This window comes from Macadamia integrifolia, chromosome 8 (genome assembly GCF_013358625.1).
Source record: "Macadamia integrifolia cultivar HAES 741 chromosome 8, SCU_Mint_v3, whole genome shotgun sequence".
Taxonomy (NCBI): Eukaryota; Viridiplantae; Streptophyta; class Magnoliopsida; order Proteales; family Proteaceae; genus Macadamia; species Macadamia integrifolia.
Genome location: NC_056564.1, coordinates 21982532 through 21994670, shown reverse-complemented (window position 1 = coordinate 21994670; position 12139 = coordinate 21982532). Strand labels below are relative to the sequence as shown.

At 33.3% G+C, this 12139-nt stretch overlaps 1 protein-coding gene across 1 annotated transcript; it reads right to left on the bottom strand.

Annotated features, from left to right (window-relative positions):
- Positions 1-9126: 9126 nt before the first annotated feature.
- On the bottom strand, positions 9127-11320 carry LOC122087656 (xylan glycosyltransferase MUCI21-like). Its single transcript, XM_042656855.1, has 3 exons — positions 10910-11320; positions 10745-10819; positions 9127-10651 (listed from the first exon to the last, which is right to left on the bottom strand). The coding sequence occupies exons 1-3, from the start codon at positions 11130-11132 to the stop codon at positions 9312-9314; spliced, it is 1638 nt and encodes a 545-aa protein (XP_042512789.1). The 5' UTR covers positions 11133-11320; the 3' UTR covers positions 9127-9311.
- Between the last annotated feature and the right edge of the window lie 819 nt (positions 11321-12139).

The following is a 12139-nucleotide window of genomic DNA, read 5'->3' as shown; positions in this document are numbered from 1 at the left end:
TAAATCTCAATATGAGATTTCAAATCTTTTAGTATAGACACAACTTTATATATGGTTTTTTGTACCTTTCCAAGTACATAGAGATGTCTCTACACATATGTAAAGGTATGATTTATGACCCTTCTTACATGAAATGGTGTGACTCATCCAAGAGTGATATCTCTTTCTCATTCACTACAGCTGTGTTTGGTAACTAAGAAAAGAAAATAAAACAAAAAAAGCACAAAAAACCAAAATAAGATAAAAATCATAATTATATAATAATTTTTTTATGTGTCTAACTCTCTCTATTCAAAATTGTTTTTTATTTAATTTTTCTTTTCTTGACTTCCAAACATAGAACGAAGTGTCTATGTATAAACACTTTTCTCTTCATTATAAATACTAGGCCATCAAAAAAGAAATTACTATATGGCATGGTGATGGAAACCAAGCAAAGCAAAAACAAGCATTTTGGATATTTGATTCAAATTCATTTTAAAACCAATAGAAATTGCCACAAAATCATTCCTTGTCGCAAAACGTATGGTGACAAAACAGAAATTTCTTCTTATTGTAGGTCGTGCAAAAAACTATATTGCCATCTTGATTTAGTTGTTTCATTTTACAAAAAATTGATGCATAATGCGGATCCTTAGATAATGCATGTCAAATTTGGTGGAATATAGTGCCTAATTAAACTGTGTGGTCAGTCTTTTCTTTTCTTTTCTTTTCTTTTTTTTTTTTTTTTAACCAAAGAGAAAAATCCTTACATAGAAATAGTACTATCATCTCCCCAACCGAGGTTACTAAAGGTCTGTAAAATCATCATAGGAACGTTTGAATCTCTACATCTATACAAAAACTTAATATGCCCAAATGTTACATAAATATCCCAAAATAACCCAAGACTATAGAGAGGCCAACTACTGTATGAGGGCGTCGTAATAAGCTGAAGTAACGCTTTGGAGGAGAACCAAACTTCAGTGATAATCCAACCTTTAACAACCGCCAACTTCAACCCATGCAAAATTCCTTCAACCTCTATTTCCTCTAAGGAAGAAAAAAAAAAGAGGTCTTATTGGTCCTTTAAGTAGTAGGAATGTAATTTTTTAAGATAATCTGTAGAACATTTGGGAAAAAAAAGTTTCTACATGCTGGTAATAGGAACCTTTCCTAAATGCCCTACCATGTGTAGTTGTATACAAGTGATGTGATAATTCTGACCATTGGGTAGAGAGGTCATGGCCCAGATTATACGTGTCAAATTCCAGAGCTTAATCCAATCAAGGGACATTGTTCTCTGCATGAGAACAAAATGTATGTTTTTAGACATTTGTGTGTATCTCTCTCATCCTAATGGTCAGGTGTTTCCTATAGGTGTAGGCTACATTTTCAGATATAAAATACTTTCCCATCAATCAAATACCCTCCCAATATATTGACATGTATCTCATATGTTCATACATATTTATTATACATTTACCTGTAAATCCTAGATTTTCATGGCTCAATTTTGCCATGTGAGAAACTCTCACAGAGCGAAACCTGGCATGTGAATATGAGAGACTCAGTGGCTTATCAACCCACAAAATTTAGGCCCACCTAAACTGTTAGGTGACAGTTGTTGACATTTAAATGTTTAGAAAAGGCAAACATATTTAACATGTAATTAAGTTGTCCACTGAGTTTAGTGTCAACCGATTGGCACATGAAGTAACAGAATTGGTAAAAAAAAGAAGAAGAGGAAGTACTAGTTTGAACTTTCACCTTTTCTAATCATGGTTGTTGTGGGTGGGCGGTTGGGAAGTAGAAAAACAACTCATGGCTGTTTTGGATTCTCCAGATCATGAGTTGGGCTTTGGTTGAAAACTAGAAAATCCAAGGTCCCCCAGATGCTTGGGTTGAGGAGTCTCTCTCTCTCCCCTTCCTTTGAAATGAATCTGTTCTACGGCTGAAACTATTTGCCCATGCAGGTCTGCTTAGTTAACTAGTCTTGTGGGTTCAGTAAATCTGGTCATCTCCTGCAGCGACATCTGCCTTGTCATGGGTTGGATAGGGCAAAAATTTGTTAAATGGTTAGAACCTAAGATCCCTTCCTCACAATTCAAAGTTTAGCCCAAATAGAAGGATTTGCCAATTGAATAAAGGATTGAAAAATCTAGGACTACAAATAGGTGCATAGATTTACATAGGACGCTATGCTTATGCAATGGAAGTATTCAAAGAGTGAGATTCACCACACCTCTTTTCCATGTGTTACAAGCACTCCTAGTTTGGGTATGATGTGACCTTTCCATGGCAAGGACATAAGTGTTTGAAAAAATTGGGTTACCCAACTGCTATGACCTACCCTAATTACTTTCTAAAGTAGTGCAAGCATGCATGCATGTTGATTTTGTGACATTTCATTAGGGATGCATCATACCTTGTCACTAAGGTGGTGACATAAGAAGTTATAACCTTCTTTTGATAGTTTCATTTTGTTCTTAAAAGTTATTTAATTAAGTTATTAGTAAAAATAAAATTTTCAAAATAATTTATCAATATTTCATGAGTTAAGGATTATTACTTGGTCTTGTAGCCATCGCACTAGTGCAGGACCAACCAAGAAAGGTGTGCTTGCATCCAATTAGGGGGCAAGGTGGTCTTTTCGACACCCCCTATATTTAGGCAATCGGACACGCAACCAAATAGATATTTAGGCATTGACTCATTGTTCATGAGATGTGATACAATATATATATATATGCTACACTAAAGATTAAAAAATGAAATTATAATTTTTTTCTATTTCACCAATTTTAGTTACAACAATATTTTCCATTTCAATCTGCATTAAAGTATTGACGACACCTCAAAACCTGCCTAATTGCCATCCCTATCAATAAGCCAATAGGGTTATTCTTGGTCAATTACTTCACATGGTTTGGTCATGTTTCCTCTTAAATCATTTAGGTTTCTTCCTAGTGTTCTCTTATATCATAAACTGCTTTTATCTCTTGCCTGGATGAAACGATTCTACAAAACGTCATTGTTTTGGAATCTGATCGCTCATGTCGTTCTCAAACCTTTTTAATACGGTCAAGCTCTCTTGTAACTGTTAAAATTTCCTCCTTGGCTTGTGGTGCCTATCTTATATATGAATGTATATGAATGTTCTATAGCACCATTGGTCCTAAAAGAACTTATATTACAAGACCCAAGATATTGGAGGGGTGCCTTGGCGCCCTAGTTATGCAATATATGTAATTTGACAATACTAATTCTATATAAAAGATTGTTGATCTAAACAACAATTCTATAGGTGTATATATATATATATATATATGTATATATTTTATTTATTTATTTATTTATTTCTTTTTTTTTCTTTTTTTTTGCAAGACCCACATTGAAACCAGATAAGGGACCCACAAAGGATGAACAAAAGGGATCATTAGGCCACATTTATTTACTAACTACTAGCCTACTTCCTATAGGTGTATTTAGAACTTGACATTTTCTTTTAATGCCTCTTATTCCTGAAATTTATTAATGTTAGAGTGTAAAAAGGTTTTCAACAATAATTTGAAAGATACATTTTACTATGTTATTATTAAGAGTTGTCATTGCTATGCATATTTTTTTAGTGCACACGTGAATGATAGTATTTATTTTCTTTGGAAAAAGTTGTGTTATATTAAAAGAGAGAGAAAAAAAAATAAGGTTATAAATTATTTGACACCTTTGGAGGTTGTCAATAAGAAAATCCCTTTAGATGATTATGCTTAAATGCAGCATAAAAGTTATATTAATGCAAAATGATATAATTATGCTAATAATGACCTAATATGAAAAAACTAACATAAAATAAACAAAACATAGCTATAAAGATGTTTATCAAAAAATAAAGCAACAAACATAAATTAATACAAACTCGTGAAATATGTTAAAACATTGAATATATATATATATATATATATAAAGGAGGAGCAATAGCAAGAATGCCCACATTTTTTTTTTTTCCTCCTCCATTTGGAAGGGGTTTTTGGTCATTTAAAAAGTTTTTATTTTTATATTTTAGATGCCAATGGTCTATTTTAAAAAAATATACCAAAGAAGTGAGTAACGTACTTTTAATAGTGTATATATATATATATATTTAGAGAGAGAGAGAGAGAGAGAGAGAGAGAGAGAGAGAGAGAGAGAGAGAGAGAGATGCTGTGAGGCTTAAGACAGCTTAGGGCCTTCATGGCTCGTTATTGGATCTTATGTATCTCATGCTTGAAAGGATAAAATCTTTCTTTTGGATTCCCTTAAAAGATTAATCAGGCCACTAATAAGTTTGGAAGGATGGGAATTCTATATAGTCATTCTCTATGGAAAATACAAAAGCAAAAGCTCATAAAATCCCAATATCATATAAATCAAAATTATCCTATGGTCCAGGTCTCCAGGAGCCATGATGGTAGTTCCTAATATTCTTTTTTTTTTTTTTTTTGTGAAAGGTTCCTAATATTCTGAACATAAGAAACATGGTTAGTTTATGCTTTATGCTGTTGTTCGTATGATTCTTGTGATGAAAAAACCTAGATATGAAGAATATACCAATTTGAAGACCAATCCAGATCGAATCAAGCTGAATCAGGCCAATTTAGATTCAATCAGGATCAAAATCGGGCATGATTGATCTTATCCTGATTCCATGTTCTAAATCTCTGCTTAGTTCCCATGGGCTCAAGTAATTTCAAACTCTCAATGATCATTTCACACATAAACCCTAAATTTTTTTCTTCATTGTGTTATATGAAGAAATTTCAAACAATTACGAAGGTCATGTAAATATCAGTTTTCACTCAAATCATGCAAGAAAAAATTGGCTCCATTACAACTTTCAAACAGGTCCATGTCTCAAATTAAAGTAATTTTGGGGTCATTTTCTCATGGAATTCAAATTTGGGTTAATTTGTTTGTCACTTTGGTAGTTACAACATTAGTTGTAATCTCTCTTTTATATTCATCAATAGATAATCATTATTCTTGCCACTTTAAACATTAAACTGTCATTTCACTTTTAGTGAATTGAATGAAAATTTATTAAAAGTTTGTATTTTATGAGTATTAAGGTAAATCTATTGTCATAAAAATAATAAAAGGAGTGTCGGTTACTCACTTTTCGAGGGTGGAGAAGAACTTCTTGTAATTTACACATTAGGAAATGTTTCATAATTATTTGTTTTTTATACCATATGAATGACTTTGTTTATAATTTAACTTCAATTTACTTTTAAATTTCAAACGCATTCCTAATCTATAACAAATTACATGTGAATCAAATATTTGTTTTGTCTCTCTCAAACAGATTGGTTCTTTCACCAAGAATTGGAAATCGGATCGCCTAATTGCTTGATTTCGATTGGAATTAGTGGTCATAGATATTGATTTCTGAGCATAAGAAACCATGACTTATATTTCATTATTCCGAATAAAATGATAGGATGATAACCCTAAATTAAATTATATAAATCAGGATTAAAATCAAAGCCGGTTTGAGTTGGGCTGGATTAGGCTTGGTTAAAGCACAATATTATACGATTCAGCTCATCCCTATAATTAGCATTGCCGAGATCATTGGGATGGTTATATTTTTATGTGAAAAGTGGTATTGGGTTTGCAGTAGAATATGTGTAGATTGAATGAAGTAAGTATTTTGGGTATCCTATTTAATAAGGAAAGGGGTACCAATCAATCCTTTTTTTATTGCAATCTACATATATCACTAATCCATAATTGTTATGTGAGAGATCTAAATTCACCCATATCACTAATCTAAAATAGGTAAAAAGTTACAATCAATCCTCTTACCATACACATCCTCTCCTTGATATCAGACTTAAATATATTTTTTTTGAATTGGATTTGGATATTGGGAATTCGGGAAGACAAATCACGTGGATGATGCACGATCTTAGTAATAGGTTGAACTCTCGCAATATGAAATCAAATCCAACGATTCTCTTGTATAACTATTGCTTTTCTCGATCTCCTTCAAAGAAAGTTCAATCTTTGGTTTTACTACTACGACGAGTTAAGCATATCATTGTTTTTTTGGTGAAAGAGTTAAAACTGAAAAGTGAATAAAGAAGAAGATTGGGATGAGATCTTGGGGTTGGATTTCCTAATATACCCTTGAACTAAAGGGATGAATTTGGGGAAAGGAAATCAATTAATAATAGTCAATTAATATAATGAAATTACATCAATTACCCTCTATTAAAATTGAACTAAACTATGTACTAGGGTATCTAATGTCTTATTACAAATTTTGTTTGTAACCTGCTCGATTACAAATAGATGAAACCTTCAAATTTAGTGGACATATTATCCAAGCATCAATTAAATAAATGCACATATTATTTACACATCAACTAAATTTAGTGGATATTATTTTCTCATGGGACTCAAATTTGGTGGTCCTCTTGAATCTCCACTTGGCCTATCACTCCTCTATGCTTATAATGGGTCTTGCATCCTGAAAATAAAAATTAAATAAGGGTTGACTTTAAACCAATACGATTTCTACACATGTCCATGCCATTTTAATGCTTTATAAATTCACATTTTTGTTTGGTAGTAGGTGCAATGGAAGAACCATATAATATATATATATATATATATAAAACTGTATATGATGGCCATATAATTGAGATAAATTCTCAAATTTAACATTTAATCTATCTGACTCATTCTTTACCGACCCAATAGTCAACAAAACAAAAACCTCACTAGAAAGATCTACCAACTATGCTTCAATATTTTTTTCATATATTTACAATTATACAATTTTCATCATCAAAATTGAAATTAAGTAACTTCTTGTACCCATACTTTTAGAAAACCAAGTTGGTTTTTAATAGGAAAATGTTGGTGCTATGTGTAGGTAATGCATGAGATGTATATTTTGCCCATTACTAATAAAATGGAGAAGCTTTTCTTTGAAGAAATAATAAATGGGTAGCAAATATAAAATGTGAGCGTGTGATATTGAAGCTTTGAACAAATTAATAAGGTTCTTATCAAAAGAACAAATTTGTAAGGTTTTGGAAGGGCATTAATATAAATACATAATTATAAGGCTGTTCGTTAGATTCCAACAATTGACTTGGAAAGACAAAATACTATCCCCATTTTTTAATAGGAATATCTTGTTGTAACCAACGTTGGTTGCAACAAGATTGTAACCTTTTCTATTTACACTTTTAGTATAATAATATATGGAAGAAATAATGCTATTCATGGATGCAGTACACACTAGGGGTGTTAATTGGACGATTCGGTTTGGTTTTGGTAAGATTGAATTGGTTTCGATCTAAGAATTAGGGAGACCAAAACCAATCCATTAAGGAACTTTGGTTTTCGATCGGTTTTGATCTCGGTTTTGATTTCTATTTCAGTCCGATTTGATTTCAGTTTATTTCGATTTTTCAATATCAGGTTAATACCGGTTTAGATTAATTTATTATCGAGTTTGAACCATAATGAATCTTACATTCATAACTTATAGTGACAAGATTTGACGAAAAAAACACTTTAAATTTATGATTAAATCATGGTTTATCATGAAAAGATAACTAATATTGAAATCAATAGATAACAAATTACTAAGAAGATAACTAATATTGAAATCATAAATGAACCCCATTATCCAATCATTCATTTAACTATCCAACTAGTTTTCTATAGTGAACAAAGAAATCAATGGAAGCATTATTACAATTTACAAATCAATTTCTCTATTCATAACCTAATAGTCACTGATTTGTAACAATTCCCATTACAATAAAAAAAAAATTCACTCATGTTATAAAAAATGGATGGTCAATTCATCAATTTATAATCTCATAATCATTTATTTTTTTATCGGTTTCATTTGGTTTGGTTTTGGTTTGGTTATTGATCGGTTTGGTTTGGACCGGTTTTCAGCCGGTCCCAACATACCTCAGTCCAAAACCAATTCAATAAAGATCTGTTCGGTTCGAGTTTTATTGATCGATTTTCATCGATTTTATCGGTTGGAACTAGTTTTTGACACCCCTAATACACACCAAGACATGGAGTCATGGAGGTTAGGAAAGACTGTGTTGTCCCCACATTGAAGATGCTTCCATTTGCCTTCTCATTAGTATGCGCATTTGGGTATACCCTACACCAACAAGGTAGTGCACTCTTGTCCATAAATAAATAAATAAATATTATTATTTCACATAAAAAATTGTTAAATATTATTTACAATAATTTTCAAACTTTTGAAAATGTTTTTTGACTCCTATATTAAATAACTTTTAAAAATTAGACGAGAAAAAAAAAATACAATTTCTTACGTCATCAATTTGGTGACAAGTTGTTCTCTATTTTAATAAATCATTTCAGCCAATAAAATATTATATAACTATATATTTCATAAGAAGACATCTATCTATCTGTTACACTTCGTTGGGCTTTCCCATCATCAAAACATATAAAATAACAAATTATGCTTCCTTTCCTTACCAACCTCTTAGAATAATATCAGAAAGCAAAGGACATACCATAAAGGTTTGAAGGTTTCCCACGCGGACAGTGAGGGAATATTCTATTCTAGACCAATCACAACACGGAAAATGGTTTTGTTCAGTAAAGATTCCACATGGTCATAAATCCTTCTTTTGTGGTAGATAAGAAGAGGGCCTACTTACCCACAAAAAAAGGGCTTATTTTTAATATACTATCGTAGGTATTGTAGAAAATTGGAGACTAGTTAGGTCCAGAAACCAAAGAAGGGACAAGAATTGGAGATGAAAGCTGCATCAGATCTAAATTAGTTGCATGTGATTCTCAAGGGTTTGAAAAAATATGCCCTAAAATCATCTAAAAATGAAGTATCCTCCAAGATAAGATGTATGAAAGTATGATTTCAAAATAGAGGTTTCTTCCATATTCCATTAGCTACTCCTCAAGGACTTTGCAATAAGCACAAGCAACAGATTAAGGGAACAATTGAAGTCTCTTCTAACATCTAGGATATAGATGGTATATATGAACACACATTATGAATCAAACTATTAAGTACTTGTAACAGAAGTTCTCATAACAAAAGAATTTAATTGTTGCTTCATACATCTCATCTCAATACAAAAAATGCACCTAGTTTTTTTCTTTATTATGTACAGATGAACAGAAGAAGAAACAAATGAAAACTGATCTCTACATACAAAAGCTTAATAATGTTCTTCTTGTTCTGAACAGATGAAATTAAATTGAACAATAGTATCAAACAATTGAGTAATGGGTGAAGAAAAAAAAAACCAGATTTACGAAACGGCGGAAGCTTTGGTGTTCTCTATGGTTTCCATCTTTGCCTGTATCTGATTTCTCTTGGCAATGGAGTACTCATAAGCGCACAACAAATGCTTTCGGAATCTTCTGATATTCAATATAACATTCTGGCCATCAAGATAGATCTTCTTAGTGAGTTCCCAACCCATTTTATTCACACTATGAGGATCTGTGAGGACGCGATGATTTTCTTCATACTTACTAGACAAAGAACTCTCCTTTGGAAATATTTCATAGCCCATGTAGTTGAGGCCAAGCTCAATTGCAGGTGCACCATAGTAAGTATTTGCAGCCCAGTCAGTGCCAAGAGGTATAACTTGGATGAATACAGTACCAGGTCTCATAAACAAGAGATGTGTCAAACCAGCACCATGGACACCAATCAAAACATCACTAGAATTGAGAACTCTATAAATCTTTGCCAGCTCTGTTGTTGATGTTGGGAGCAAGATTTCAACTTGGAAACCTATTTCTTCTGCAGATTTCACCAATGCAGCTTGATTGGTTATCACCCTTGTTCCCTTTCTAGATATGATAACAAGTTTTGGTTTCCATTTCTTTGGTTTCTGTACTTCTTCTAATGGCAATGCTGATAAAGCTGATCTGTTTGCTAACTTCAATTGAGCTTCTCTTTCCTCTTCTTGCATTAGCATCCTAATCCTAGGCCAATAAGCCCTGTCCAGAAGATTGCGAAAATCTTTGATGCCCTTATTCCCCGGCACAAACGAAGAATTCACACTAAGGTCATCATGGATTTTGAGGCCAATAATGGCTTCAGGGAAGCAATGGGTTTTTGGGTCTTTATTGAAATCAATTGGAGGATAATCAGAGAGAAGGGAGAGGATATCTGCATATTTAGTATACCACCAACGACGGTAATCCGCCACAACAAACACAACTTTCTTCTTGAGATGTTGAGTTGTAATGTAAAGAGGGATAATTCCATCACTGAATTCATGATAGACATTACCAGTATACCCACCTGTAGAGAAGATCACAGCAGGAACAGAGTGATGAACATCACAAACATGGCGACGGGTAAGATAATCTTTCTTCACAATAAGCTCAACATCAGGAATAGTGTCCATGACACTGGTTTCCCATTTACGGGTATAAGGTTTGATCTTCTCATGCTGTAGTTCTTCTTCTTCTCCTCCTCCTATTCCTGCATCTTCATCGAAGAATGGTGGTGGTTCATAATCATTCTCATATGGAAGATAGTTTATTATTGTAGAAGCCAAAGATAGAGTCCTTATATCCCCTCTCATGAAACAGATATCATAGCGGAAAGCTCCCCTGTCGCACATAAGGCCCTCTGCAAACACATACCCAATAAGTAAAAAATCGAATTGTAAAAGAGGGAAAGCTCCCCTGTTGCAGAACAGAGTTGAAGGTTAAGGCTACATACCATCAAAGGTTGAAGAAGGGAAAGCTTCTGTTAACTTATTAGAGGTGGGTTCATCATTTACCAACCGAAAAGAATCTGATAAATGAAGAAAATGCTTTAAAAAAAAACTAGACAAACACAGCAAAGGAAAAACTAAAAAGAATTAAGGGAGAAGAGGAAACTTACAGATGAGGGAAAGAGTTGCAGAGTAGCTGAAGAGCTGAGGGACCAAGATTAAGCTGCAAGACACAAGTGAGAAGAGGAATGGCAGAGGGAGGACCTTGGGCTTTGTTCTCTTGTAGTAATTAGTTGTTCCCAATTCTAGAAGAAGGGTTGCAGAGTAATCCTTGTCATAGTCTCCATTTTCTTCACCCTTTCTTGGCTGATAATAACGATGATGCTTCCCCATTTCTTCCTCTGCAATCCCTTCTCTTCTCTCTTCTCTCTTCTCTCTTCTCTCTTCTCTCTTTTATCTTCCTCCTGAAACCCAGAAGCAGATAAATAAATGAAGCTGTTGGGTTCAGAGTATATAAGAAGAATGAAACAGAGGACAAAGCAGACAAGGCTTAAACTGCTGGGGGTGGAGTGCTGCACACAGTCAAAAGGCGCATTTTAGAGGAGAAAGGAGAGAGCGGGCTTGAAGCCTTGAATAGGCCAACACCCCAGAAGCATTTGTTTTAATACATTAAATAAAGAAATTAATTTTTTCCTGAGCTATGAGCTTATGATTAAGACGAGCTTTTTCAAGAATATTAGAAAATTTAAAGGCTTCGATTTAAGGTTGATACTGGGCTTAGCCAGATCACAGGTGCTCTCCAACAGTAGTTGTCATCACTTGGGTTTGGGTCAGAGTCTGAATGTTCCTACCGACAGGTAAGGCGATCATGTCCCTAAGGTTACCCTCAAGTTTCAAGGCTGTGTTTGTCAATATAAGAAAAAAGAATTTAAAATAGAAAAGAAATTAGATGAAAAAAATTCTCCATATTTGGTTCGCAAATAGAAGGAAAAGATAAAATTTTCTTTCACTTTTTACTGACATAAAACAAGGAGATAGTTTTCCTTCACCTATAGTCAAGGTCAAGGTTCTATCTGTAAAAGGTATCTGAGACTATAGAGGGGCAGAGCATTCCAAACCTAGATAGGTGTATTTTTGTTCAGTGAAAGAAAATTTTATCCTAAAAACTATTAGATAAAATAACATGAATGAATCATAAAGGTTTTCCACTCTCACACTAGAAAGAGCAAATTCGTAACCCTCTCAATCTCATGTTTTAGTAACCCAATCCGTTTTTGTAGATAGGCCAATCATCATTGCACATAGCCCTTTTATAATCAAGTCTGAGCTCTTCACCCACAAAATCTCAGATGAATAGAGATGATACATTCGATAGCCTGGGTCCCAAACAATATTCAGGT